This window comes from Crotalus tigris, unplaced genomic scaffold (genome assembly GCF_016545835.1).
Source record: "Crotalus tigris isolate CLP2741 ecotype Arizona unplaced genomic scaffold, ASM1654583v1 scf7180000020216.623372, whole genome shotgun sequence".
NCBI lineage: Eukaryota > Metazoa > Chordata > Lepidosauria > Squamata > Viperidae > Crotalus > Crotalus tigris.
The window spans coordinates 347,341-372,977 of NW_024097909.1; the positions used below are offsets into that span (position 1 = coordinate 347,341).

At 54.9% G+C, this 25,637-nt stretch overlaps 2 protein-coding genes across 7 annotated transcripts; one reads left to right on the forward strand and one right to left on the reverse strand.

The window, feature by feature from the left end:
• On the reverse strand, window positions 1–4,183 carry LOC120318379 (class II histocompatibility antigen, M alpha chain). Its single transcript, XM_039365906.1, has 5 exons — window positions 4,168–4,183; window positions 2,403–2,669; window positions 546–827; window positions 327–455; window positions 1–143 (listed from the first exon to the last, which is right to left on the reverse strand). The coding sequence occupies exons 1-5, from the start codon at window positions 4,181–4,183 to the stop codon at window positions 139–141; spliced, it is 699 nt and encodes a 232-aa protein (XP_039221840.1). The 3' UTR covers window positions 1–138.
• A 3,887-nt stretch (window positions 4,184–8,070) lies between these two features.
• Window positions 8,071–18,454, forward strand: BRD2 (bromodomain containing 2). 6 transcript variants are annotated; one of them, XM_039365930.1, is made up of 12 exons: window positions 8,071–8,305; window positions 10,329–10,635; window positions 11,542–11,679; window positions 12,173–12,314; window positions 12,687–12,907; window positions 13,054–13,431; window positions 14,636–14,764; window positions 14,881–15,147; window positions 15,291–15,502; window positions 15,710–16,044; window positions 17,288–17,410; window positions 17,504–18,454. In XM_039365930.1, the coding sequence occupies exons 2-12, from the start codon at window positions 10,441–10,443 to the stop codon at window positions 17,632–17,634; spliced, it is 2,271 nt and encodes a 756-aa protein (XP_039221864.1). In that variant the 5' UTR covers window positions 8,071–8,305; window positions 10,329–10,440; the 3' UTR covers window positions 17,635–18,454. The 6 variants fall into 6 exon arrangements, with proteins under 6 accessions (XP_039221864.1, XP_039221868.1, XP_039221865.1 ...); XM_039365934.1 differs by lacking the exon at window positions 10,329–10,635 and adding an exon at window positions 11,061–11,141 and having other exon boundaries at window positions 8,074–8,305; XM_039365929.1 differs by lacking the exon at window positions 8,071–8,305 and adding an exon at window positions 8,317–10,153.
• Window positions 18,455–25,637: the final 7,183 nt, after the last annotated feature.

The following is a 25,637-nucleotide window of genomic DNA, read 5'->3' on the forward strand; positions in this document are numbered from 1 at the left end:
TTTCCCTGCTCAGTTTGAGGAGGGGGGAACGCTGACATCCAGGGGGGGGGTCTTCTTCCCAGCTAGGCCTCCGGGTCCTGCCGATCCATGGATGGGGGGGGAAATGGAGAAAGGAGGGTCTTCTTAATGGGGCCACCTTCAGTCTAAGGAAGAAGAGAGGGGTGATTGTACAAAGTGGGGGCAGAGCGGGCAAGGCCCCCCCTCCCCAAATCTGCCGCCCCCCAACTTGACTCCTCATTCGGGGAGGCTCTGCCCAGGAGCCAAGCCGCGGGAGGGGCAGGCCGAGATCCCCTCCGGATCTTGATTGACCCTCCCCCTCGGCCTACCTGCGTGCCTGGCCCTGAAGGAGAGGGCCAGGAGGACCACCCCCAGGATGAAGAAGACCCCTCCCACCGCCACTGCCAGGCCGCAGAGGACGTTCTCCAGGAGCTTGGAAGCGATGGGGTCTTTGGGGACTGCAAGGGAAGCAGGGGGAGGGGAGGGTTAGTCGGGAGGGGGTCTTCTGGCGGAAGCCCGGGAAGGGAGGAGGGAGGGGTGCAGCTCACCCCAGAAGGCCTTGCTGTCGAATTTGCCCCCCAGGCCCTTCACGGTGCAGCTGTAGATGTCGTCTGCCTGGGGGGTCACCTCCAGGTAGGAGAAAATCTGGAAATCCAGCACTTGGACGGGGTAGGTCTGGGTGGAGAAGACGCCCTGGGTCAGCTCCTGGTCCCGGTGGGCCCACCTGATTCTGGCCACAGGAGGGAAGATGTTCCTGACGGAGCAGACCAGGACGTTGGGCTGGCCCAGCACCAGGGGCTGCAGGGTGAAGATCTCCACTTCAGGGATTCCTGGGGGGGGGGAAACGGCCCAGTGAGTCCCCCGGGGTGGACACTTGGCTTCTTTCCAAAGGGGCAAAACATCAGGGCTCAGAGTCACGAAGACCAGCAGAGGCCCCTAAAGTCCGGGATTGACCTCATCCGGGCTCAAAAGGCCTTGGAGCAAAACTCAGCACCTGGGTTGGGCTAGATGACCTCCAAGATCCCTTCCAACTCTCTTATTCCGCTATTGTGTTCATCCTCCCCCCTGTACCGGCTCAGGCCTTCAGGATGTACACCCAGACCCTGCCTCAGATCCTTCCCCACCAAAGGGTTGTGTGTGTGTGTGTGTGTGTGAGTGGGTCTCTGCAAGGGTGGTGCTTTCCTCCTGAGACAGACTGTAGGCCAGGGGTCTTCAAACTTGGCCCTTTGGTGACTTGTGGACTTCAACTCCCAGAATTCCTCAGCCAGGCACGCTGATGAAAGAGCCAAGTTTGAAGACCCCTGCTGTATCCCATCCCCAGTAGGATCCTTTGGGTGCCATTTTAATTGGCATGGACACGGAAGGCCCGCTCGCTGCTGCTGAGTGTGCACAGCGTTTTCAGCTTTCCTTTTGATTCTGCTCTCTCTATAGGCTTTATTCAAATTCTATTTTTTTTTTTTTTAGCGTGCGTTAGTGTAAACTGGCCAATGGTCCTTGGTGGGGGCACCGATGAACAAGTACATAAAATAAAAGGAAGCAGCCTCAGACTCAGGGCTGTCCGACCTGGGCCGCTTCAATTCCCAGAACGGCCTGGCTGGCTGGCTCTTCAAGTGGCCCAGGGTTAGGATAGGATAGGATGGGATAGGATAGGAGAATAATAGAATAGAATAGAATAGAATAGAAGAGAAGAGAAGGGAAGAGAAGATATAAGATAAGATAAGATAAGATAAGATAAGATAAGATATGATATATGAAATGAGAAGAGAAGAGAAAATAATCTTTATTGTCATTATTTTACTGTGGGCACAATGACATCAAAAATGAAATTTAGTTGCCCGCTCTCAAGTGAAACACATACACGACATACACCTAAACATACTATGAACATATAATAATATAATATAATATAATAATAATATATAATATAATAATATATTATAATATATAATATAACATAATTAATATAATATAATATAATATAATAAATATAAATCATGGTTCCCGAATAGAATAGAATAGAATAGAATAGAATTACAGAATAGAATAGAATAGAATAGAATAGAATAGAATAGAATAGAATAGAATAGAATAGAATAGAATAGAATAGCATGGAGCTGGAAGGGACCTTGGAGGTCTTCTAGTCCAGCCCCCTGCTCAGACAGGAGGGCCTATACCCCTCTGCTTTAAATAACAGAGAGTTCACACTTCTTCGGAGAGTGATCCTGCAGGAGGAATCTGCCCTGGGCAGAGAGGGAGATCTGGGAAGCCAGCCTCCAGCAAGGGGGCTCTGGAAAGGGAATCGAAGTCCACAAGACCCCCTGGCTTATAGAGTGACCGAATTGTGGCCCAACAGGATAAATGGGGGGACGCTTCCCCACCCCACCCCACCCCACTCAGCGCCTGACCTGTGGCCTCGGGGAACTGGATCTGAATGTACGTGTCGGAAAAGCGGGTGAGGGCAGACAGGACCGCGTCACAGACTCTCTTCCTGGCCTCGATCTGGGCCATGGAGAGCAGCCCCTCCGTGGGGAAGGCCGGCAGGCGGGGGCTCCAGCTGGAGGCCGTAAAGTCGAAGGAGAGGACCAGGGCGTCGTCCAGGGTCTGGGCCAGGCCATAAAGCGGGTAGTCCTTCTGGCAGAAAAACACCTCCGAGAACAGGTGTGCCGGCTGCTCTGGAGGGGGCGAGAGGGGGAAAAAGAGGAGGGGGTGGATGGAGGGAGACCCCCACTCACCCATCCACGGCAAACTGGGAGGCAGCGAGGGGGAGCGTCACGTGACACACACACACACCCCGTGACCAGGTCAGGCCAGACTCCCATTCATGATTTAGGCCAGGGGCCTTCAAACTCGGCCCTTTGATGACTTGTGGACTTCAACTCCCAGAATTCCTCAGCCAGCGTGTACACGCTGGCTGAGGAATTCTGGGAGTTGAAGTCCACAAGTCATCAAAGGGCCGAGTTTGAAGCGCCCCGATTTAGGCTGCTTGCAGAGGGGCGTCGTAGCCGTCGCGACGATGCCCTCCATGAAGCTCCGCCATGCGAGATGTGGATTCCGGGCTTCGACGGTCCCGCCGGGCTGCCATCTTGACTTTTCTGACCTCTCGTCCTCTTCCTCCTCCCCAGTGTGCTTCCAGTCCCTGGTGAGGGACAAAGAGATCCAATTCCAGGAGGGTGTGGCTTTGGGGGCTGCCAGCACGACCCCTTCCTTTGCCTGCTGCCTCCCCCCCTTGGGTGGCTGCTGCTATTTGGGCCATTTGGGTTGGGGGAGACTGAGCAAATGGTCTTAGACCCCCCTCCCCGCTGCTAATTACTCCCGTTTTGCTCCACCTTCCTTCATTCGTTCCACTTTCCCCCTCCCTGTTTCTCAGCTGGTGGGGAGGACAGGGCTTTCTTCTAGATGCGTTCACACAGCAACTCCGGATCAACCCGCATGCTGGCCGTGAGGACCAGCCTGAACTCTAACGGGCGCCTGCTCTCCCTTCGCCCCTCCGCCGGTCACTCCCTGCTTCCCAGGCACGGACTTCCCCCCCCCGTGTGTGTTGGGGGGTCGGGCTCCTTGCCGACCCTGGTGGCCCGGGGGTCGTGCGAAGGCGGCTGTAGCGCCTGCCAGACGTCGCCTGGGCTGCTCCGGAAGGCCAGGAGGAGACTCGCGGCTTCCTAACCCGCGAGGAAGAGCTGGCCAAGCGCCTTCAGACGTGACACTCTTGCAGGAAGCCTGGCTGAAGAAAAACTTCCTTCTCTTGAAAGCGAAAACGAAAGGCTGGCCGTTCAGCCGAAGCGCGCGGGCGGGTGTGTGTGTGAGTGAGTGAGTGAGTGAGTGTGTGTGTGGGGGGGGGCTCCGAAATCCGGGACCAGCCGCTTCTCCTGTCGTATATGTGGGGGTTTACGGACCCCCCCACCCCCCAGCACTTCAGGAAGGTCTGGTCTTGGGAAGAAAAGCGTGTAGCTATCCGGAGACCGTTCACACGGCCAGAAAAAGCGGGCTCCGCCGAGCTCCCGGCGGCGGGGAGTTTTGCCTCCCGTCCGAACGCGGCTTCTTTTGTTACGCGAAGGAAGGAGCCTGGGTTGGTAACCCGGGTCAAGCGCCCGTGTGAGCGCGGCTCTAGCGGCGCGTCTCCTGCTCCGGCAGGCGCTCCTCAGCCTCCGCCCCCCCCCCGGCCCGCCTCTTTACCTCCAGCCGTGGCCATCGACGCCCAGATTAAAGCCCAGGCCGGCAGCGCCCACCGGCAGCGCCCGGGACCCATCGCCTCTCCTGCCCGCTCGCCCAGCGTCCTTCTGGCCCCGCGGGGAGAAGCCCGACGCTCCGCGCCCACCTGGGGCCCGCCTCTGGGGCCGGCCAGCCAATCCGCTCCCCTTGCGCGCCCTGGTCACCTGTTGCCAAGGGGAAGCCCGGCAGTTTCGGTCCCGAAGTGGAGATAGTGCAGCCGGGCTAGAAAAGAGTAGAGTAGAGAGTAGAGTAGGGTGGGGTAGAGTAGGGTGGGGTGGGGTGGGGTGGAGTGGAGTAGAGGAGTGGAGTGGAGTGGAGTGGAATGGAATAGAATAGAATAGAATAGAAATGGAATAGAAATGGAATAGAATAGAATAGAATATAGAATAGAAATGGAATAGAATAGAATAGAATATAGAATAGAATAGAATAAAGATAGAATAGAATAATAGAATAGAAATGAAATAGAATATAGAATAGAATAGAATATAGAATAGAACAGAACAGAATAATAGAATAGAATAGAATAGAATAGGAATGGAATAGAATAGAATAATAGAATAAAGATAGAATAGAATAGAATAATAGAATAGAAATGGAATAGAATATAGAATTGAACAGATAATAGAATAAAGATAGAATAGAAATGGAATAGAATATAGAATAGAATAAAGATACAATAGAATAAAGAGAATAGAATAATAGAATAGAATTAGAATAAAATAATAGATTAGAATAGAATAGAAATGGAATAGAACATAGAATAGAACAGAACAGAATAATTAAGATAGAATAGAATAGAATAGAATAGAAATGGAATAGAATATAGAATAGAACAGAACAGAATAATTAAAATAGAATAGAATAGAGCTGGAAGGGACCTGGGAGGTCTTCTAGTCCACCCCCCCCCCCGGCTCAAGCAGGAGAACCTATAGTGCCATCTCAGACAAGTGACTGTCTAGCCTCTTCTTAAAAGCCCCCATTGATGGCGTGCCCATGATTTCTGAGGCCTGGGGAAAAAAACTAAGAACTGGAAAAAATACCACCGTTTTTTCGTTTTGTTTTTTTTCCGCTTTGTTTCTAAAGGCATTTGGAAAAAACGGAAAAACCCCGTCCCCCCCCCCAGTTTTTCCAGTTCCTTTCCAGGCCTTCCCCTATCTACCTTGGACCCGGCAAGCCGGGGGGGGGAGCAGGTGGGGGGGACAGAGGGAACCGAGGCTAGAGCGACACCACAGCAACCTGCCCTCCCTTTCTGAGGGAGGGGGCACTCCGGTGGGCCAGGGGAACGCAGGGGAGGGAGCCTGCCTCGACCCGGGCAGTGAGAAAAGTCCCGGAGGTCCGGGTTGGGGGCGAGAAGGTGGGCGGAAGAGGCCGGAGGCTGCTCCCAGAGCTGGCCCAGCCTTTGTACCGGAAGCGTCGGTCCGCAGCTCCACCTCAGTCTGCCGGGGACAGGAGCCTCACCTACGGCACGGTCACCTTGTCAAAAGTTAGACGGGGGGGGGGGGCAGCAAACACCTTAGAGAGCAGCCCCCCCTTCAGGAGAGCCTGGGAAGAACGCCAGATACTAAAAACTGGGGGGGGGAGGTGCTGCAGCACCTGGGGCGGGCCAGTGAGGGTCCTGCCTCCTCCCCACGGGTGGCACCCCTGGGCAGAGCCCTTGAGGAACTGCTGCCCGATCCTGCCTGGGCACCTGACACACACACACACACACACACACACACACACACACACACACACACACACAGACACTTCAGCTAGCCAAGGATCTCATTGGCATTTTGCAGCTCTCTGCTCACCTTCCTTCAAACTCTTTCCAGGGGGTTGGACTAGTTGACCTCCAAGGTCCCTTCCAACATTATTATTGTTATTATGGATCATCGCACAGTCAGCCAGATGTTCAGACTGGATTTGGCATTTTGTCTACCTATCGAGTCCTTACCCAGGACCTGGGATAGGCAGATGTGGATGTTTGATGGTATTACAGGTATCGTGGCAGGATGGAAGCAGTTCCTATTATTATTATTATTACCACTACCACTACTACTACTACACATCTCCTTTTGACCAGGTCAATCAAGAGAGAATGAGAGAACGAGAGAGACCCACAATGAGATAATGTGTAAGAGAGAGAGAGAAAAGAGACCCAGAGAGAATGTGTGTGTGTGTGTGAGAGAGAGAGAGGGAGATAAAAAGGGAGAGGGAGGGAGGGAGGGAGGGAGAGAGAGAGAGAGAGAGAGAGAGAGAGAGAGAGAGAGAGAGAACAGTGTTTGCTATGGGCTGGACCTTAACTTCCTGGTCTACGTGGATGTTCCTGTTTTGCTTGGGGTCCTTGTGTGCAAAACCAGCCATGAGCCATAAAGAGGAGGAGGAGGAGGAGGAACGCCACCCATTGCTCTTGAGTAGCTCCCAACCTCTTTTGGGAGGAGGCAGGGGCCCTTGTTTCTGACCCCCCAGCACAGCCCCTGTGCACATGGCAGGAAGGTGGGCTTCTCTCCAGAGACAAGGCTGAGTAGGAAAGCATCAGGAAACTTCCTGGAAATGGGCAAAGGGAACCCGGGGGGGGGAGGGCGGGGGGGGCACTCTAGCCTGAGCTGGGCCTAGATTTCCCCAGGGGCATCCCCTCGGCCTGGGGGTCCCCTCCAACTCCCGATGGGGCCACTCAAGCTGCCCAAGTGCCTCTGCCAGGGTCTCCTCCAGGTGGGACGTTGGGGGGGGGGGATCCCCGGTTCTCTCCTCCAGGGGAAGGGGACGCCCATGGATGAATTCCTTCAGAATTTGTACTAAACTCCCAATTGTGCCCCCCCCAGAGACCCCTGGCGGGTTTTGGGTCCCAGGAAGTCCCCTTTGCCCCGTCGCCCTCGAAGAGCAGCCCACTGAAACATACAAAACAGGATCCAGACGAGGTTTTATTCCCACCAGACCAGCTTGTGCGGGGGGGGGGGGCTTCAAGGACCTTCGCTTGGATTGCTGGACAGGCACGTTTTAGCAATGCCCTCCTCCCCATCGGTCCGGGGGGGGGTCAGAAATTGGCGGGAGCCCCCACCTCAACTCCGAAGCTGTATTTACGCTCTGGGGAGAAACGGCAGCGGGGAGCACCTAATTTCTTGGGGGGGGGGACAACAGAAATAGGGAGAGGGGCTTGAGGGTCAAGCAGCGGTGCAGAGGGGGTCCCCTCCGAGCGGAACGGGGAGCTCCGGGGTCCCGGTTCGAGCGGGACGCGCCTTCCCTCCGGGCAGCTCCGCGGGGCAGAGAAGAGGCAGCCTCGGCTTCGTTCCGCCCCCTCCCCGTCCCTGATGAGGCCACGCCTGCACTGAACCCCCGAAGCGGAAGCTCCCCTGCGTGGCAGAGCTGGAAGGGATCCCCGAGGTCATCAGGCCGGACACTGGACCCTGCAGCGGCAGCTGCTGTACGGGAGGGGCGGCCTCTTCCCTCCCCCTCCCCCGGAGACCCTCCCGGGAGGTCTTTCCTCGCCGCCAGCGAGCGACGCCCGCCGCCCCCTCCGAAGGGACGCCGCCTCTGCAGCCGGCGGGGTCAAGCGGGGACAAGGCGCGGCACAGCGCGAACCTTCTGCGCATGCCCGGAGGGGTCCCGGGACGCCCCCCCCACGAGCGTGCAACCCCCGCCCCCGAGATCCAGAAAGGGAAACCTCCATTGCCCCTCCCCTCCCCCCCCAAAGGGGACTCCCGCACCCATCGGCCGCGACGGATAGCCCGGCGGCGGGCCGCAACGAACCACCACTGCGCACGCACCCCCGCCTCTCCCGCACCGCGCTGGCTGGCGCGCACGCGCGAGGGTAGATAGAGGCGGGCAAGGCGGAGCATGCGCAGTCGGCTTCTCCGGGCGTCGCGGGAGCCATGCTGATTTTACGCCCAAAGCGGGGCTCGGACGGGGGGCGGGGGCCGCCGGAAGGGGGCCGCGCCGGCGGGCCGCTTTTTCGGGATTATCTTCGGTGGCTGGATGGTTACGCGGCGGGGCAGGCGGAAAGAGCGGGTCCCCGGCGGCATCCGGGCTTTTGGGAACGGCGGCCGCGGCGAGGACACGTGACGGCGGGGACCAATCGGAGCGCGGTGACGTGAGGCTCATGGCGGCCGTGGCAGCGCTGGTAGGATTTTTTATTTTTTTTGCTTCCTTAACTGTACGGAGGAGCTTTTCGTCTCCTTTCCCCTACCCCCGTCGCTTTTCCCCGCTCCGGCGACGCCGTCCGGCGAGCGGCGGGCGCGATTTCGGAGCCTTTCGCCTCTCGGCCCCTCCCGCTCATGGCGTGGCCAATGGGGAGGCCGCTACTCGGTCACGTGACGCGCCGGCCGCCTCCGCCTGGAAGGGCCCCCCTCGGCGCTGAGGGGTCGCGCGGCTCAGGCGGGGCCTGGAAAGACGGTTGGGGGGGCGGGAAGAAATGGAGTCGGTGCTGCGCGGGTGATTGGTGCGTGGGGGGAGGGGGGACTCTTTCTGGCCCCCCTCCGCCGCCGCCCAAGATGGAAGCGCTGCGTCACGGCGTCCGGGCGAGGGGGGGGGAAGTTGTCTCGCGTGCCCTTCAGCCCCGCTGGGACCCCCCGCCCCCACCGGAAATGACTCAGCCGCCTCACTTGGCCGCCCCCCCCCGCGCCTGCTGCCCTGAGGAGCGTGCCGTGCCAGCGTTGGAAAGCCGAGGCCGAGAACGTCCCGTGGGCGATCTATATGTGAGGGAGACGGCCGGCCGAGCCCTCCGGTTTCTGATTTCGTCGAGGAGCCTCAGCCGAGCATCTTTTGTGCGGCTGAGGAGTCTCGGGTTTTGGCGGGAAACGACGTCTGAGGCGGGAAAACGCCCGCTTTCCCATCCGGGGCTTCCTTTTTCCCCGGGTAGGGACTATTTCGAAGAGAGGAAAAGAGGAGGGCGGCGGGGAACGGTACGCTGTCGCCGCCGCCGCCCTCCCGCCGCCCTGCTTCTCCGCTGTCCAAAATGGCGCCTCTCCCGTCTCCCCTCCCTTCCCCCCGCGGTGAGCAGAGAACAGCAACAGCCAACGGCCGCTCTCCACTCGGCGTCCCGCCCCAGCGCGGGGCGCGAGCCAATCGGGAGCGAACGAATGGCAGCCAGGCCCAATGCGCGAGCCGGCAGCCGGAGTAGGGGGCGGAAGGTGGAAGAGTGATGGACCCGGGTGTCGCCCAATCGTAAGGCACCGGCGTCCGGCGTTCCTCCCCGTGCGATCTGTCGAGGCTGGGAATGGGCGTGGCTGGGCGGGACGGTGATGTCAGCCCCGCTGTCGGCCAATCGGGAGGCGGCGGCCGTCTATATAAGGCCGGTCGGGGGCAGGCCGACAGGCGCCATTTCGTTGTAGCGAAGGAAGGAGCCTTCTCTGCGCGCGTTGGAGCCAGCGCGAGTGCGGCGGAGAGGGGGCGGACTCTATCCGGAGACATCGTCGCCGCTGCAACCACCGCTCGGATCCTCCTCCTCCCGGCTTCCGTAGCGGTGGCCGCCCCCGCCCGTCCCGCCTTTCAGGCAGAGCCGGCCGGCCCAAGCGGAGCGCGGCTCGCAGTCCCCCTTTGACAATCCGCCGCCATCCGTGGCTCCGCCCGCGACGACCAGCCCGGCTCCCGGCCCTTCCGGAGGCGGCGGCTCCGGGGACTCCGCGACGCCCCGTATTTCGTGCCCGGCGGCGGGCCGGCCTCCCCCGAGGCCTCGCGAGCGGGAAGCTGCCTGCAGCGCCGCGCAGCTGCGGAGGCCGCCATTTTCTGAGCTTTTGCGCCGCTCGGCCGGCGGAGGAGGAGGAGAAGCCCCCGCGCCGGTCCGCCATGCAGCCGCCTTCCCTCCCCGCGATGCGCCCGTGAGCCGCGCGCCCAGCAAGGTGGGGGGCCCCCCCGAGGCCACGGAGGCGCCGGCGGCGGCTGCTGCAGCGGGACCCTCCCGGCGGAGAGGCCAGGGCGGCGCGGCGGCGGTGGCGGCGGGCATGCTGCAGAACGTGAACCCCAACGGCAAGTAGGTACCGGCGGCCAGGCCCGGCCGGGGAGGAAGAAGGGAGGGGCGGCGGCGGCGGGATTGCCTAGCAACCGGGCGCCTCTTCCTGCCAGCCTCCCCGGAGCCTCGGTGCAAGCAGGCAGGCAGGGAAGGAAGGGCGCGACCGGCTGAGCCCCGCTTCCCCGCCGTCTTGCAGGCTGCTGGGCGAGGGCAATGCCGGCCTGCTGGGCCTGGCGGCGGAGTCGGCGGCGCCGGGCAAGCGGATCCGCAAGCCGTCGCTGCTCTACGAGGGCTTCGAGAGCCCCACCATGGCGTCGGTGCCGGCCCTGCACCTGTCCTCGGCCGCCAACCCGCCCCCGCCCGAGGTCTCCAACCCCAAGAAGCCCGGCCGGGTGACCAACCAGCTCCAGTACCTGCACAAAGTGGTGATGAAGGCCCTCTGGAAGCACCAGTTCGCCTGGCCCTTCCGCCAGCCGGTGGACGCCGTCAAGCTGGGGCTCCCGGTAACCGGCGGGGAGGTCGTGGTGGCGGGACGTCGAGGGGGGCTTCCTGGCTCTTCTGGGGACCGACGAACCGACCGCCTGCCTGCCTCCCTCCGGGGTTGCGCGGCTGGGGCAGAGTTGAGGGGAGGGTGATCGGGAATGGCGCTGCTGCTCGGGTGTCCCATCATCTTCGGCTTTTCTCGGCTGTTGCTGCTCCTGTGCCGGCTTTTCTCTCTCTCGGGCTTCGTCTTCCCAGCAGTGGGGATGCCGTTTCCTCCCCATCAGTCAGTCAGGGTCCATTGCCAGTGGTTAGGGTCTCCCTCTCCCACCGGGGAAGGGTCTCCTCCTCCTCCCTCCTGTCCCTACAAAGGCATGGATGAGAGGATGCAGCTGCTTTTTGCACCGTTCCCCCATCTAATCTCTTGTGACCTGAATGCGTTTTGCAGATTCCCATCCATGACTTTGTAGAAGACATCAAGCGGGCCCCCCAAATTAACGGCCGGCACCCAAGGATTTAAAGCCCAGAGGTAAAAAAAAGAAACAAATCTGTCCAGGGTTATGTGCTTGTTTACGCCTGAGTAGGGTGGCTCTTGGGGGAGGCTTCAAGTACAGGCTGTAGATCTCCCCAAGGGGAGGGGGGGCTCCCTTGCGTTTTGGCCGGATTCTCATCCACTTTGGAAGAGCCAGGCAGGATAGAGTCCCTGTCCTCCTTGCGTGTGTTTGTGCAGCTGGGCTGCTTAGTGGCAGGGTTGCCTAGACAGTGAGGCAGGACCCCCCCCACACACACTCCCGGGTGGTGTTGCTGCTGCGACTTGCATGGCCTGCTCCTCCCCCCCGGGGGGGGGGACCCTGGGTGGTTCGCTGCGTTGAGAAGGGGCTGCTTGCAGGGTCCCTGACGGCTGGCCCCTCTGCCCCTCTCGTCTCCAGGACTACCACAAAATCATCAAGCAGCCGATGGACATGGGCACCATCAAGCGGCGCCTGGAGAACGGCTACTACTGGAGTTCGGGCGAGTGCATGCAGGACTTTAACACCATGTTCACCAACTGTTACATCTACAACAAGGTGAGGCCCGGCTGGGCTGGAGGGAGGCACCTGATGGAAGTCCTGTTCGGAGGGCCAGGGAAGTAGTAGCGCTTAATAGCATCCGGGGGCTTTTGTGATCCGGGGCTCGGTTCCACCGGACTTTATCCATGGGTCACCTAATTGGTTACCTTTCCCTGCCTTGTCTGGACAGATCTGCAGGAAATTGCTTTCTGTTCTAGTGCAGATCAGCCTGTTGTTTTTCTGTCGTGTGAAAATCTGATTCAAACTAATTTGGGAATCTTATTGAGAAAGAGAACGGTAACCCCAGATGGGTGGATTTCGGGAAACTTCTGTTGTCACCGCTGTTTCAGGCGACCTTCGATCGCGCAGTTTTAGCGTGTTTGATGCTAACTTCCCTTCAGCTTTTAAAAGGGCATACGGGAAATCGATGCCGAAGGGGTCTGCGAAGCTCCAGGCGTCTTGTCCCCGGCCTTTTTTTTTTTTCTTTTTGCTGATTGTCGCCTCGTTGCAGCCCACAGACGACATTGTGCTGATGGCCCAGACGCTGGAGAAGATCTTCCTGCAGAAAGTGGCCCAGATGCCCCAGGAGGAGCAGGAGATCGTCCTCACGGTGGCCAAGAACAGCCACAAGAAGGGAGCCTCTCGGGCAGCAGGTAACCAGGGGCGGGGCGGGGCTTGGCACTGGGCGGGGCTTGGCAGTGGGCAGAATGGCTGGGGGAGGAGGTTGAACCCTGTGCCTCATGAGGATGGCCCCTCTTAGTGCCTTCAAGACCACATCTGGCAAGAGGACCAGATGTTGCCCTACTGTCCTCCAGGGTGTCCTTCCAACTGCCCGGTTAATCTGCCAGGTTTCTTGGTGGTCTCCCCTCCCCGTCCAATCTTCTATCATGTCACTGTAATCAGCCCAGGCTGCTTGGGGGGGGGGAGCTTCCTAGTTTGGGAAAGGGCCAGGGGGGTTGGTGGTGAGCTTGTCGACCTCCTTAAGTTGCTTCGGCCAACCTCTCGTGGCAACTTCTCCTCCCCAGCCCTCCTGGCAGCAGCTAACGCAGCCGCCCAGCAAGTTCCGGCCATCTCTTCGGTCTCCCACACGGGGCTCTTCTCCAGCGGCACCACGGACATCCCCACCACCATCATCAGCATCCCCCACCCCTCCGTCATCTCCGCCCCTCTCCTCAAGCCGCTGCAGGCCGCCACCGCCTCCCAGCCACTGCTGGCCGTGCCTGCGCCCACCCAGCCGGTGACCAAGGTAGGAAGTCTGGTGGGTGGCCGGGGGGACCCTGCCATCAGGGCCAGGGAAGAGCAGTAGTGTGTGTGTGGGGGGGGTCCCACCAGCATCCCCAGTTGGGGCACGCTCTTGGCAACTCACCGAGAGCGCTTCGTTGCCCTGTGCAGAAAAAGGGCGTCAAGCGGAAAGCGGACACCACGACCCCCACGCCCACGGCCATCATCGCCACCAGCGGCGGGGAGTCCTCCCCTTCCGCCCCCTCCGTGCTGGAGGCCAAGGCGGCCAAGGTCCCCGCCCGGCGGGAGAGCGGGCGCCCCATCAAGCCCCCCCGGAAGGACCTGCCGGACTCGCAGCAGCACCAAACCTCCAAGCGGGGGAAGCTGTCGGAGCAGCTCAAGTACTGCAACGGCATCCTGAAGGAGCTCGTCTCCAAGAGGCATGCGGCCTACGCCTGGCCCTTCTACAAGCCCGTGGACGCCTCCGCCCTGGGCCTCCACGACTACCACGAGATCATCAAGCACCCCATGGACCTCAGCAGCATTAAGGTGGGAGCCTGGGGGGCAGAAGCGCCTCGGAATCTCGGGGGGGGGGGTTTCACTTGAACGCTTTGGCACCGGGTGGGGGGGTCTCGGAGAGGGGAGTGGTGGGTGGCAACAAGGAGTCTCCCTCCCTCCCTCCCTCCCTCGGGTAGAGCACAGGGGGCCCATGCAGGCCTTGTGCCAACAAGCCCAGGTCTCCCGGTGGCCCCCTTTCCCTCACTGCATCGCACCTTCTCTAGTGTTTGTATTTTTCTGATAGCCTGCCTCGGTGGTTTTTATAAATGGAACGCATCAAGACAGCACTCTCTTTAATTTTCCCTGTAACAACTGCCTTGCCGGGTGGGAGGGCGGGGGTGGTGCCCAAAGTCACGGCTAAAGTGGTGGGATTTGAACTCGTCGTCTCCTGCTTCCTAGCCTGGCGGGTGCCTTGACCTGCTAGACCAAACCGGCTTTCTAGGGAGGGAGAGAGAGTGGGCCGCTGCCCTGTCTGCCTTTGGCCTTGTTGGCCCGACAGCTGTGTCCGTCTTGGGCGGGATTTTCTGCTTCCTTTGTCCTATGAGGGCAAAGCCTGGCCCTAGAGGGAGGGAGGGGGGGGGAACAGAAACACAGGGAGGGACAGACAGACAAACAGAAAGAGAGAGAGAGAGAAAGAGAAAGAATGGGAAAGGGACGAATGAAGGACACGTAGTCCGGAAACGTTATCCAGCCCTCCTGGGAAAGAAGCTGAAAAAAAAGGCAATTATTTGGCTTAGTGTAGTAGCCCCCCCTCCCCCAAAAATATAATTTTCTCAGCAATAGCCTTTCTGAATGAAAATGCGGTTCTGCTTTGCCGGCCTCACTTTGTGGGAAAGAACGACACATCCAGGCACTCCCCACCGCACGTAGGTCCAGGGCCCTGAGACAAAGCTGCGGGGCCGGTAGCAGCCGTGTCCAGCAGCGTAGCCAGGGTGCACCCAGGGCCTGGAAGAGATGGGTTCTGTAGTGGCAGACAGGCTGGGGAAAAGGGCTTGGCTGCCCCGGGTGAGCAGGATGTGTCCATGCTGGGCTCCACTTCCCGGTGTTGCTGTGCTCAACGTTAGGGACAACCTGACGCTGTCTCCTGTGGGAATTAAGTGGGCCCCGTGGAGAGATGGTACGTGTGTGTGTGTGTCGAAAGCTCTGGGGTTTGTGACCTTATGGTGTTCTCCTGCCTGCTTTGTCTCGGCCCCAGCGCAAGATGGAGAACCGGGAGTACCGCGACGCACAGGAGTTCGCTTCCGATGTGCGGCTGATGTTCTCCAATTGCTACAAGTACAATCCTCCTGACCACGATGTGGTGGCCATGGCGCGCAAGCTGCAGGTGAGAGCCCTTGGGGGTCCCAGTGGGAGGGGACCCTTCCCCGTTGAGATGCCGGAGCAATAAGGAGGTGTGTGTGTGTGTCTGTGTGTTTGTCTTCACCGTCCCTCCTCTGGCAGGACGTCTTTGAGTTCAGCTACGCCAAGATGCCGGACGAGCCCCTCCACGTCGGGCCCCCCTCGACGTCGCTCCCCCAGCCGGGGCTCCTGATGAAGTCCTCCACGGACGACGACTCCTCCAGCGAGGAGGAGGAGGAGGAGGAAGAGGATGACGAAGAGGAAGGGGACGAAGATGAGAGCAGCAGCGAGAGCTCCTCGGACAGCGAGGAGGAAAGTTCGGACTCCGAGGAGGAACGGGCCAATCGGCTGGCTGAGCTGCAGGAACAGGTGAGTTGGGGGGGCACTTTGCCCGGTTGAAGATGGAGGGGTGGGTGGGGAACGAGGCAGGGCCCCCCCAGGGCCTTGGTGGGAGGGGGGAAGAGAAAGGGAGGGGGCGCTTGGTGACTCCTCCCCGCCTCCCCTCCCCCCAGCTGCGGGCCGTGCACGAGCAGCTGGCCGCCCTCTCGCAGGGCCCTGTCTCCAAGCCCAAGAGGAAGCGGGACAAGAAGGAGAGGAAGAAGAGGAGGAAGCTGGACAAGCGCAAGGCCAGAGCGGGGGAGGAGGAGGGCCGCGCTCACCACCCGGCCCAGCCCAAGAAGCCCAAGAAGGCCGGTGGGGGAGGCGGTGGCGGCGGCAGCAGCAAGTGAGTGCTTGAGGCAGGACAGGGAGGGGGGCCAGCTGGGTGATGACTCTCTTTGCCCGGCGGATCGACCGTGGCGAGCTCTGTGTGCGTGGAAACAAGCCAAGACAAGTCTGACAGCTGATGCTCATCCCCCCTCCCAGCCGGGTTCCTAGGGGCGAGGGCCAGTGGAACTGCATGCCACTTGAACCCTCTCCCCTCTCCTGCCAGGAACTCGAAGAAGTCCGGGGGCTCCAAGGGGGCAGCGCCGCCTCCTCCCCCTCCTCCCCCGCCCCCCCTGCTCTTCGACTCGGAGGAGGAGGAGGAGAGCAAGCCCATGAGCTACGACGAGAAGCGCCAGCTCAGCCTGGACATCAACAAGCTGCCGGGGGAGAAGCTGGGCCGGGTGGTGCACATCATCCAGTCGCGGGAGCCCTCGCTGAGGGACTCGAACCCGGAGGAGATCGAGATCGACTTCGAGACGCTCAAGGCCTCCACCCTGCGGGAGCTGGAGCACTACGTCCTCTCCTGCCTGCGCAAGAAGCCCCGGAAGCCCTACAGTGAGAGTGAGTCTGGTGTGGTGTGGCTCCCCCAAACCGGCCCAGCTCTGTGGGGAGTCTGTGAGGCCGTCTCTGCCACAGGGAGGGAGGGAGGGGAGACGACGTGGCAGAAGGGGGCTCTGCTGGCGATCTCCCCTTGCCCCCGTTTTTATTCCGAGGAGCGCAAGGTAGACTGCGTGTCTCCTCACGCCCGGTTTTGTTGTTTTCCCCACAGTGCCTTTAGTTGTGAAAAACAACTTGAAATTGCACTCCGGAGAGGGCTCCACGTTGGCACTGGGGGGCAGGGGGGTCTCCAAGAGGGTCTTTTGAGTGCTTAGATTATCCCGACCACTGAGTAGGAGTGGGGCCTGATCCCCCACGGAGGGTTTCCCCGGCCTTGTTTACGAACAGTGTCACAGATAGGAAAATGGCTGGTTAGGGTTTTTTCTCTGGGGAGGGGGAGAAATCCCAGGATCCACAATTAGTTGTGGATAATGGTTGTGATTGGCGGGGGGGGGGGAGATGAAGCCTTTCTACGGGATTCTGCCAGATGCTTTAGGAAAAGCAGCTGCTGCTGCTGCCACACAGCCTTGCATTCCCGCTCTTTTCCCCTCCTCTGGGTGGGTGTTCTCCTGGCCAGCTGGATTTGTCTGGGAAGCTTTTCCACAAACCCCCCACCTGGGCTGCCCACCCATGTCTCTTAAGGGGCTCACTTAGATGGGCGCCCACCCCATTGCCCAGCCTGGGGGACAGAAAATCCCCTAGCAAGACTGAAGGAGGCAGCCTTAGTTTAAAAACGAGGACTGAGCTTGGGTTCCTTCTGAAGGCCCCGGTCGGTCTCTCTTGCCACCCTCTTCCTCTACCGTGCATCCCGTGGCCCCCCTGGTGCCCGTGGTCCTTGCTTCCGTTTTTCTCTAGCGTGGCAGGTTTTGTCAGCAGGGAGGCTGGGTGGGCCACTGCAGTCGTCCCTTCCAAAGGTTTGGCTCCCATGACACCCTTTCGGGGCTGGAGAACCTCCAATTGTGAATGTTGCAGGGGTGGGCTCGTGTTTCAGGGTTGCTTAGCCACGGTTTAAGGTATAAGTGTAGAGATGGTGGATGGCTTCGTAACCCACACAGCCTGAAATACGTATCACAAGAGTAGAAGTAGAGGCTACGGGGGTCCCTCTTGTCCCCGGGTGAGGAGTGGAAGCAGCAGGCTTTGTGCGTGGGTGGCAAGCGCCCCCCTCCTTTTGGCAGGAGCCCCCCCTGACCAGGATTCTCCCCCGCAGCCCTGAAGAAGCCGGTGGGCAAGACGAAGGAGGAGCTGGCCCTGGAGAAAAAGCGGGAGCTGGAGAGGCGCCTGCAGGATGTCAGCGGGCAGCTGAACTCGGCCAAGAAGCCGCCCAAGAAAGGTCAGTCAGCCTCCGGCCGCGGCCATGGGCACTCTGGGGGGGGGTGTCTGGTGGTCCGAGACTGACCCATCTCTCTCTTTCCCCCCCCTGCAGCCAATGAGAAGCCAGAGTCCGCCCAGCAGGTGCCCGTCTCCCGCCTGAGCGCCAGCAGCTCCAGCTCCGACTCCAGCAGCTCCAGCTCCTCTTCCTCCTCCTCGGACACAAGCGACTCGGACTCCAGCTAGGCGACCCCGGGGGCGAATGAGGAGAGACGGGTGGGTCGGGAGGGGAGGCCCTGCAAGGGAGGCCGGAAGAGGAGGCGTTCCGCGGGATCGGAACCTGGAAGAGCGAGGGGGCTCCCCCCTCTGGGTCAGCACAGGAAGGCTCGGCCGCCGGCTGCCCTCTCTTCTCCCCCCACCAGACTGTGGCGGGGCGAGAGCCCATTGGGTTACTCCCCCCACCCCCCGTTTGTGGCTTCGGTTTGGTGGGGGCCGCACCAGGACTATGTGTGTACAGGGTTGCTCCGGAAGGGAGGGGTTGCCTGGAACTCCAAAGCCTTGTGTAGTTTTTATCTGGCATTTAGCGAGTTTTGAGTTTGGTGACGCTCCTCCTCCAGAGGGACAGAAGACGGCCTGGGTGGGGTGGGAGTTGCGTGCCCTCCCCCTGTGCTCCAGCTTGGAGCCTCTCCCCTCTTGGGTGGGGAGAGGGGAGAAAAGTTGCCGCCTCCTCTCACGCCCCTCCCCCGCACTCAAGGTTCTTTATTTATTCCCCCTTTCCCCCCCCTGGCTTCCTTGGGACCCGGAGTGAGTGTAGCCGTGTTATGTCCTTGGCACAACCGCCACAATCGCATGTTCTTCGCCCCCTTTCCGGGGCGGCCGCCAGAAGAGGAGAGGCAGCCCCCCCATCGAGTTTTTTACGTTGACTGTATATTTTTTCTACCGTTTCTTTTATTTCCCACTTGTTCCATCTTCTAGGGCTCTTGTTTCATCTTAATTGTATGTTTAAATCTTCTGGTTCTTTAACATGTAAATAATAATAATAAAAAAAGAAAGAAAATGGTACAAATCCAGTGTCCGGAGGGCTTTAGTGGGGGGGGGGTGCGCAGGTTTTGAAGGCTGGGCTTCTATAGAGCTGCTGTGTGACTTGCGGGCTTTATTTAGTGACTCCAATATCAGAATGATGTTGAAAAAAGGGACAGCCGGCCCTCACACTTAACAGTTGCATCCTGATGATCACGGGGTTAAACTTTGGTAGCTACCATGTATTTATGAAGATGGGTTGCAGCATCCCAGGATCGTGGGGCTGCCATCTTTGGAGTTACGACAAGCAGTCAGTGGAGAAAGCCAGATTCTCTGCAGGTGTGACTCGCTTAACAACCCCTTTCCTTAAATTCTAATCTTGGCTCCAGGCCTGAGGTTTGTGCGTTGAAAGGTGCGGTCATGCTTTTAGTTGGGGCTTTTTGCTGAAGTCTACTTCAGGGGTCTCCAAACTGGGCAATTTCCACTCCTAGAATTCCCCAGCCAGCGATGCTGGTCTGTATTTTTAACTTAATTCCGTTTTAGGTTTTGTAAACTGCCTAGAAACCGTGGAATAGGTGACTGAACAAATTTTATGAAACAGCAAATAAATGAGAGCCGGTTTGGTGCTGTGGTAAAGGTAGCAGGCGAGAAACTTGAGTTCTACTCTGCCTCGGGCACGAAGCTGGCTAGGTGACCTTTGGGCCGGTCACTCTACCTCAACCCCAGGAAGGAGGCAATGGCAAACCACTTGGGGGAAACTCTGGCAAGGAAACTGCAGGCGATCCAAGAATTGGACACAAATGAACCACCCGACCATCAGCGGTAGCCATGGTGTCTGCTGTTTCCCGTCCCCCTTGCTGAATTCTGCTAAGGGTGCTAAATAAGGCCAGCGGGAGGCAGTTTCCAGAAGCTTCTTCCCAGGCAGGAAAGAAGAGCTGCTGCTTAGATGCATTTTCCCGCCTTTTTAAGACTCCTCCCCCTCAGGCTCAACTGGCTCTCCTGTGATGTGAGGATTTTCCCTCCTTTTAGGATCCTCCCCCCTCAGAAGCGGCTGGGAGGTTTTCCTGCCTTTTAGGCTCCTCTCCCTCAGGCTCAACTAGCTCTTGTGTGAGGATTTTCCCTCCTTTTAGGCTCAACTGGCCCCTGGTGTGAGGATTTTCCCTCTTTAGGCTCCTCCCCCTCAGAACTAGCTAGGTTTTCCCGCCTTTTTTCTTCTGAGGGAAGAAGGGGAGCCTCCCTTGGGGGAGGGGGTCTGGCCAGGCAGCTGCAGGGCTTCTGGGGGAGGAGGAGGAGGCGGCCTTGGAGGGGAGCCCCCTCAGCTGCCTGACCAAAGTCTCCATCTTGAGTCTTGAAGGCCGTGTGTGGGTGGCTGGGTGCTCACCACATAGATTGAACTACAACTCCCACCACCCTGGCTGAGGAGAAGGCCTCTCACATGGCTCCCTCCCAGCAAGGCCGTACTGTGGTTGGGGTTGCCGCTCAAATTATTTTTGGCCAAATCGAGCACAGCTTGGACTCTCCATAAGGGAACGCAAACCTCCTGAACAAAAGCACAGTTTGAGGGAGCTTTTTCCCCCCCCATCTGAGGGGGAGGGGTTGGCATGGAAGGAAAGACATCATCCTCAAATTGTATACACAGTTATATATACAACACAAATGTATATTATATACACATTTAGATATGCAACATAAATGCATATTCACACACATTTAGATATATAGCATAAATATACATTATAATAATAATAGTAAAGTTGGAAGGGACCTTGGAGGTCATCTAGTCCAACCCCCTGCTCAGGCAGGAAACCCTATGCCAGTGGTTCTCTACCTGTGGGTCAGGACCCCATTTGGGGTCGAACGACCATTTCACGGGGGTCGCCAAACAACGCAGTCCGCCATTTTTTCCCCCTTTTCCTTAGCTGTGCTACTCCCTTTTATTCTATTGGCTTTTGAAAGCCAATAGAATAGACTCTCTTGAATAGAGTCTAATTCTATTGGCTTTCAAAAGCCAATAGGAATTGTCCAGGCTGTCTCTGCCCTGCTGAGCCTGCCAAAAGTCCCATTCTGCAAACGGTGCTGCACCACTTGAGTAGTCCTCGACTGACGACCGGTTAAGTAGTCCTCGACTTACGACCGGTTGTGGGTCGCGGCATTAAAAAGGTTGAGAACCACTGCCCTATGCCATTTCAGACAAATGGCTGTCCATTCTCTTAAACACTTCCAGTGTTGGAACATTCACCGCTTCTGGAGGCAGGTTGTTCCACTGGTTAATTGTTCTCACTGTCAGGAAGTTTCTCCTTAGTTCTAGGTTGCTTCTCTCCTTGATGAGTTTCCATCCGTTGCTTCTTGTCCTGCCTTCAGGTGCCTTGGAAAATAGCTTGACTCCCTCTTCTTTGGGGCAGCCCCTGAGATACTGGAAGGCTGCTATCCTGTCCCCCCTCGTCCTTCTCTTTGTTAAACTAGACATAACCAATTCTAGCAACCGTTCCTTATATGTTTTAGCCTCCAGTCCCCTGATCATCTTTGTTGCTCTTCTCTGTACTCTTTCTAGAGTCTCAACATATTTTTAACATTGTGGTGACCAAAACTGGATGCCGTATTCCAAGTGTGGCCTTACCAAGGCCTTGTAAAGTGGTATTAATACTTCATGTGACCTTGATTCTATCCTTCTGTTAATGCAGCCCAGCACTGTGTTGGCCTTTTTGGCAGCTGCAGCACAAGGGTGGCTCCTATTTAGGTGATAGTCCACTAGGACTCACTTATATTCGCATACATTTATATATACAACATAAATGTACATTATACACACACACACATACACAACATAAATGTCCAGGGTCCCTTCCAGCTCTCTCCTGATTCACCTAATTCCAGCCCAAAGCATCATGCGATCTATGGCAAGATGTCGTCTTGTGGAACCAGACGGGGGAGAAGGACCCCCGGGTTCAAACACAAGTGAAAACCCCGTCTTGCCAATAGAGCTTCACACACCACAACGCAGACACGCATACACACACCCTTCAGTCTCAACTGTCTGGACTCTAAATCCTTCCATCGCAACCGATGAAGCTGCTGCTTCTTCCTCAAGGAAAATCAGTTGCCTTTTTAGAAAAGCACCTTTGCGATCCACCCTTAAGTGCTCCCAACACTGGAAGTTTTTAAGAAGAATCTGGACAGCCATATGTCCGAAATGGTATCTAGGGTTTCCTGCCTGAGCAGGGGGTTAGACTAGATCACCTCCAAGGTCCCTTCCAGCTCTATGGATCATCGCACAGTCAGCCAGATGTTCAGACTGGATTTGGCATTTTTGTCTACCAAGCTAGTCCTTCCCAAGGACCTGGGATAGGCAGATGTGGATTATTATTATTATTATTATTATTAATTGCACAGTCAGCCAGATGTTCAGACTGGATTTGGCCTTTTTGTCTATCGAGTCTTTCCCAAGGACCTGGGATAGGCAGATGTGGATGTTTGATGGTATTACAGATATCATCGCAGGATGGAAGCAGTTCCTAGTAAGGCCGCCTTTTGCAATTGACTAATAGCGAATTTGTCAATGCCAATGGTGTTCAAGTGGTACTCCAGTTGTTTTGGGATTGCACCCAAGGCGCCTATGACTATTGGTATTTTGCCACACTTTCTATTTGTAGGTCTTTGTATTTTGTTATCTTCTCCAGTTCTTTCTCGTCTGTTCTGCTGTCTCCAGGCACTGCCACGTCCACTATCCAGACTTTTTTGTCTTTCTTATCGACAATTGTTAAGTCTGGGGTGTCATGTTGCAGGTGCTTGTCTGTTTGAATTCTGAAGTCCCAGAGCGGTTTAATTTTATCATTTTCTATGACTTTCTCTATGTTGTTGTTGTTATTATTATTATTATTATACTGGAAGTTTAAGAAGAGAATGGACAGCCATTTGTCTGAAATGGTATATAGGGTTTCCTGCCTGAGCAGGGGGTTGGACTAGATGACCTCCAAGGTCTCTTCCAACTTTATCATTATTATTATTATTATTATTCCAGTTTGGGAATGTTTGAGAAGATTCCTCCTCACCAGCATTCCAAAAAGGTGGCGAGAAGATAGAATCACAGAATCCTCGGGCTGGAAGGGACATGGGAGGTCATCTAGTCCAACCCCCTTGCCCAAGGCCAGAGTCCTTCCTGGAGAAACGGCTCTCCCGTCTTTTCTTGGAAACCTCCAAGAAAAGCTTGTCCCTTTGACTCAATCTCTCGCTCCCTGAAAGATAAAAGATCATTTCTTGGCCCAAAAGACCAACTAGGCAACCGTTAAAAAAATAAAAACGAAATCAAAACACACCCACATGCTCTCAGTATGGTGAAGCTTCTCTCTGGGTGTCTTTTTCAAGACACCCAGAAAGAAAAAAACAAATGGAAAAGATCTCCAAACTAACTAACAACTCTCCTGGCTCTTGGCCATCTGGGTCTTCGGTTATAATTCAGTTATCGTAAACTTGCCGCTGTCCAAGGATAAGCCGAATCTCTGCAGGATGTAGGGCAAAAGTTGGTTTACTTTGTTCACTGGAAATGAAATGAAAAAGGGGGTGGGGGGGTGAATGGAGAACTGGAAATAGTATTGGTCTTTCCCCCTTATTTCCCAAATTTCTTCCTTTAATCCAGGGGTCTTCCAACTTGGCCCTTTGATGACGGGTGGACTTCAACTCCCAGAATTCCTCAGCCAGGCACGCATGTGCCTGGCTGAGGAATTCTGGGAGTTGAAGTCCACCTGTCATCAAAGGGCCAAGTTGGAAGACCCCTGCCTTAATTCCTGCGTGTAATATTTTTGTCCATCAGAGCCCCCCAAAATTTAAGTGCTGAATGGATCAATTGATATAAGTAGTCCTCGGACTTACAACGGTTCATTTAGCGACGGTCCAAAGTTACAACGGCACTGAAAAAGAGGCCTTTTTTCACACTTAAAAGGACCCTCGCGGCATCCCCGTGGTCATGTGATCAGAATCCAGGTGTTTGGCAACTGACTTGTACTTATGACGGTTATGCAGCATCCCGGGATCAAGTGACATTCACTGCTATTAACTTAAAAGCTGCAGTGATTTGCTTAAAAACTGTGACAAGAAAGGTCCTAAAAATGGGGGGGGAACCTCACTTAACAAATGTCTCACTTAGCAACAGAACTTTTGGATTCAATTGTGGTCATACGTTGAGGACCACCCATATAGGATAGATTTAACACCCTCTCTTGGAAGCAGATCCGAGAACTGTTTTTGTAGCTTGTGTAAAAAAAAAAAAAAAAAACAGGCTCTGCCTAAGAGAATCTAAAGAAATCTTTTTTCCAGCTTTCCTGGCCTTGGATACGATCCAAGGATTCTTGGGGAGCCGGCAGATCTCCCAATTATTGTGGAAAAGGCTACTTGCCCAAGTATCTTTTTTCATTCATTTCACCTCGTTCAATCCAGCCTTGCAACCCAACGTAAATGCGCAAATTTAAATACGTTATTAAATGTATCACATAAATATAAGAAAGTAGAATGTATAAAATTATAAAATATTAAAACACCGTATAATATTTATATACAGTACAATGTATTTTTATAAAATATAAAATAAAAATATCCTTTTACTAATTGTAAATGGGTGGGGGGTTGGACTAGAAGACCTCCAAGGTCCCTTCCAGCTCTATTCTATTCTATTCTATTCTATTCTATTCTATTCTATTCTATTTTCTGTTGTGTTCTGTTCTACTCTATTCTATTTTCAAATATCTATTCTATTCTATTCTATATTCTGTTCTGTTGTTCTGTTCTACTCTACTCCACTCTACTCTACTCTATATTCCAATATTATTCTATTCTATTCTATTCTATTCTATTCTATTCTATTCTATTCTATTCTCTGTTATTCTATTCTATATTCTGTTCTGTTGTTCTGTTCTGTTCTACTCTACTCTCTCTACTCTACATTCCAATATCTGTTCTGTTCTACTCTACTCTACTCTACTCTACTCTACTCTACTCTACTCTACTCTACTCTACTCTACTCTATTCTTTTTTTTTTTTTTTTTTTTATTGAAATTTTTCAAAAGTTTTACAAATAAAAATCCACCCCCCCCTCCCCAACCACCCCACCCCCCCCCGACTTCCCAGAACTGAATATAGGATTATTTAACAAATATTTTAAAAATAACATTTGCAATTTATAAAATAATTAATAATAATAATAAAAATCACAGTAATAATATATATAGAAATAATATACATAACATAAACTTTAAAATGAATAATATATACTAAAAAAGAAAAAAAATAAAAAATAAAAAGAGAAGAGAGAGAGAGAAAGAAGAAAGAAGAAAGTAGACGAAAAATAAAGCATATATATATATAAAAAAAAAAAATATATGAATAATAATACATTAAAAATGTATATATATAAAAAAGAAAAAGAAGAAAGAAAGAAAGAAAAAACAATCATTACAAATTATAAAAAGGCTAAATAATATTTTTCCATATCCAAATTATGTTGTATAAAATTTATCCATTTTTCCCATACCGCAAAAAATTTTTCTTGAGATTGCTCCTTTAAGAAAGCCGAAATCTTTGCCATTTCTGCCAAATACGAAACTTTATGAAACCATTCTTGTAAAGTAGGCAAAGATTCCTTCTTCCAATATTGTCCTATTAACAACCTAGCGGCTGTAATCAAATTTAACATCAATATAACCTCCTTAGCATCACAGTCAATAACAATACCTAGTAAAAATAATTGCGGAGTAAATTTTACCCTTCTTTTAAAAATTCTTTGAATATTCCACCATATCTTAATCCAAAAAGCTTTTATATGCTTACACGTCCACCAAATATGGTAATAGGTAGCATCCAAATATCCACATCTCCAGCATTTCGGCTGTAGATTAGGGTACATAATGGACATTTTCTTTGGGTCAAGGTGCCATCTATAAAACATCTTATAAAAATTCTCTCTTAAATTTTGCGCTTGTGTGAATTTAACATTTCTTATCCAAATAAGTTCCCAAGTATCCATTGAAATCGTTTCACCAATATTCTGTGCCCATTTAATCATACAATCTTTAACTAGTTCAAGTTCTGAATCTAATTCCACTAAAACCCCATAAACTCTCTTAATATGGGTTGGCCTTTGATCTCTTACTTGTTTTAAAAAAATTCCATCTTCTCTAAGCCAGCCCATTTTACAATCCATCTTCCATCTATCCACTATTTGTCTATATTGGAACCATGAA

Excerpts from the sequence above, each read along its gene's own strand:
- LOC120318379 (XM_039365906.1), bottom strand. Across the intron at positions 828-2,402 it reads CCAGTTCCCCGAGGCCACAG|GAATCCCTGAAGTGGAGATC; the intron begins GTCAGGCGCTGA and ends CCCCCCCCCCAG. Across the intron at positions 456-545 it reads CGACAGCAAGGCCTTCTGGG|TCCCCAAAGACCCCATCGCT; the intron begins GTGAGCTGCACC and ends CTTCCCTTGCAG.
- BRD2 (XM_039365929.1), top strand. The coding sequence starts at position 10,125 with ATGCTGCAGAACGTGAACCCCAACGGCAA. Across the intron at positions 10,154-10,328 it reads AACGTGAACCCCAACGGCAA|GCTGCTGGGCGAGGGCAATG; the intron begins GTAGGTACCGGC and ends GCCGTCTTGCAG. Across the intron at positions 14,765-14,880 it reads CCATGGCGCGCAAGCTGCAG|GACGTCTTTGAGTTCAGCTA; the intron begins GTGAGAGCCCTT and ends CTCCTCTGGCAG.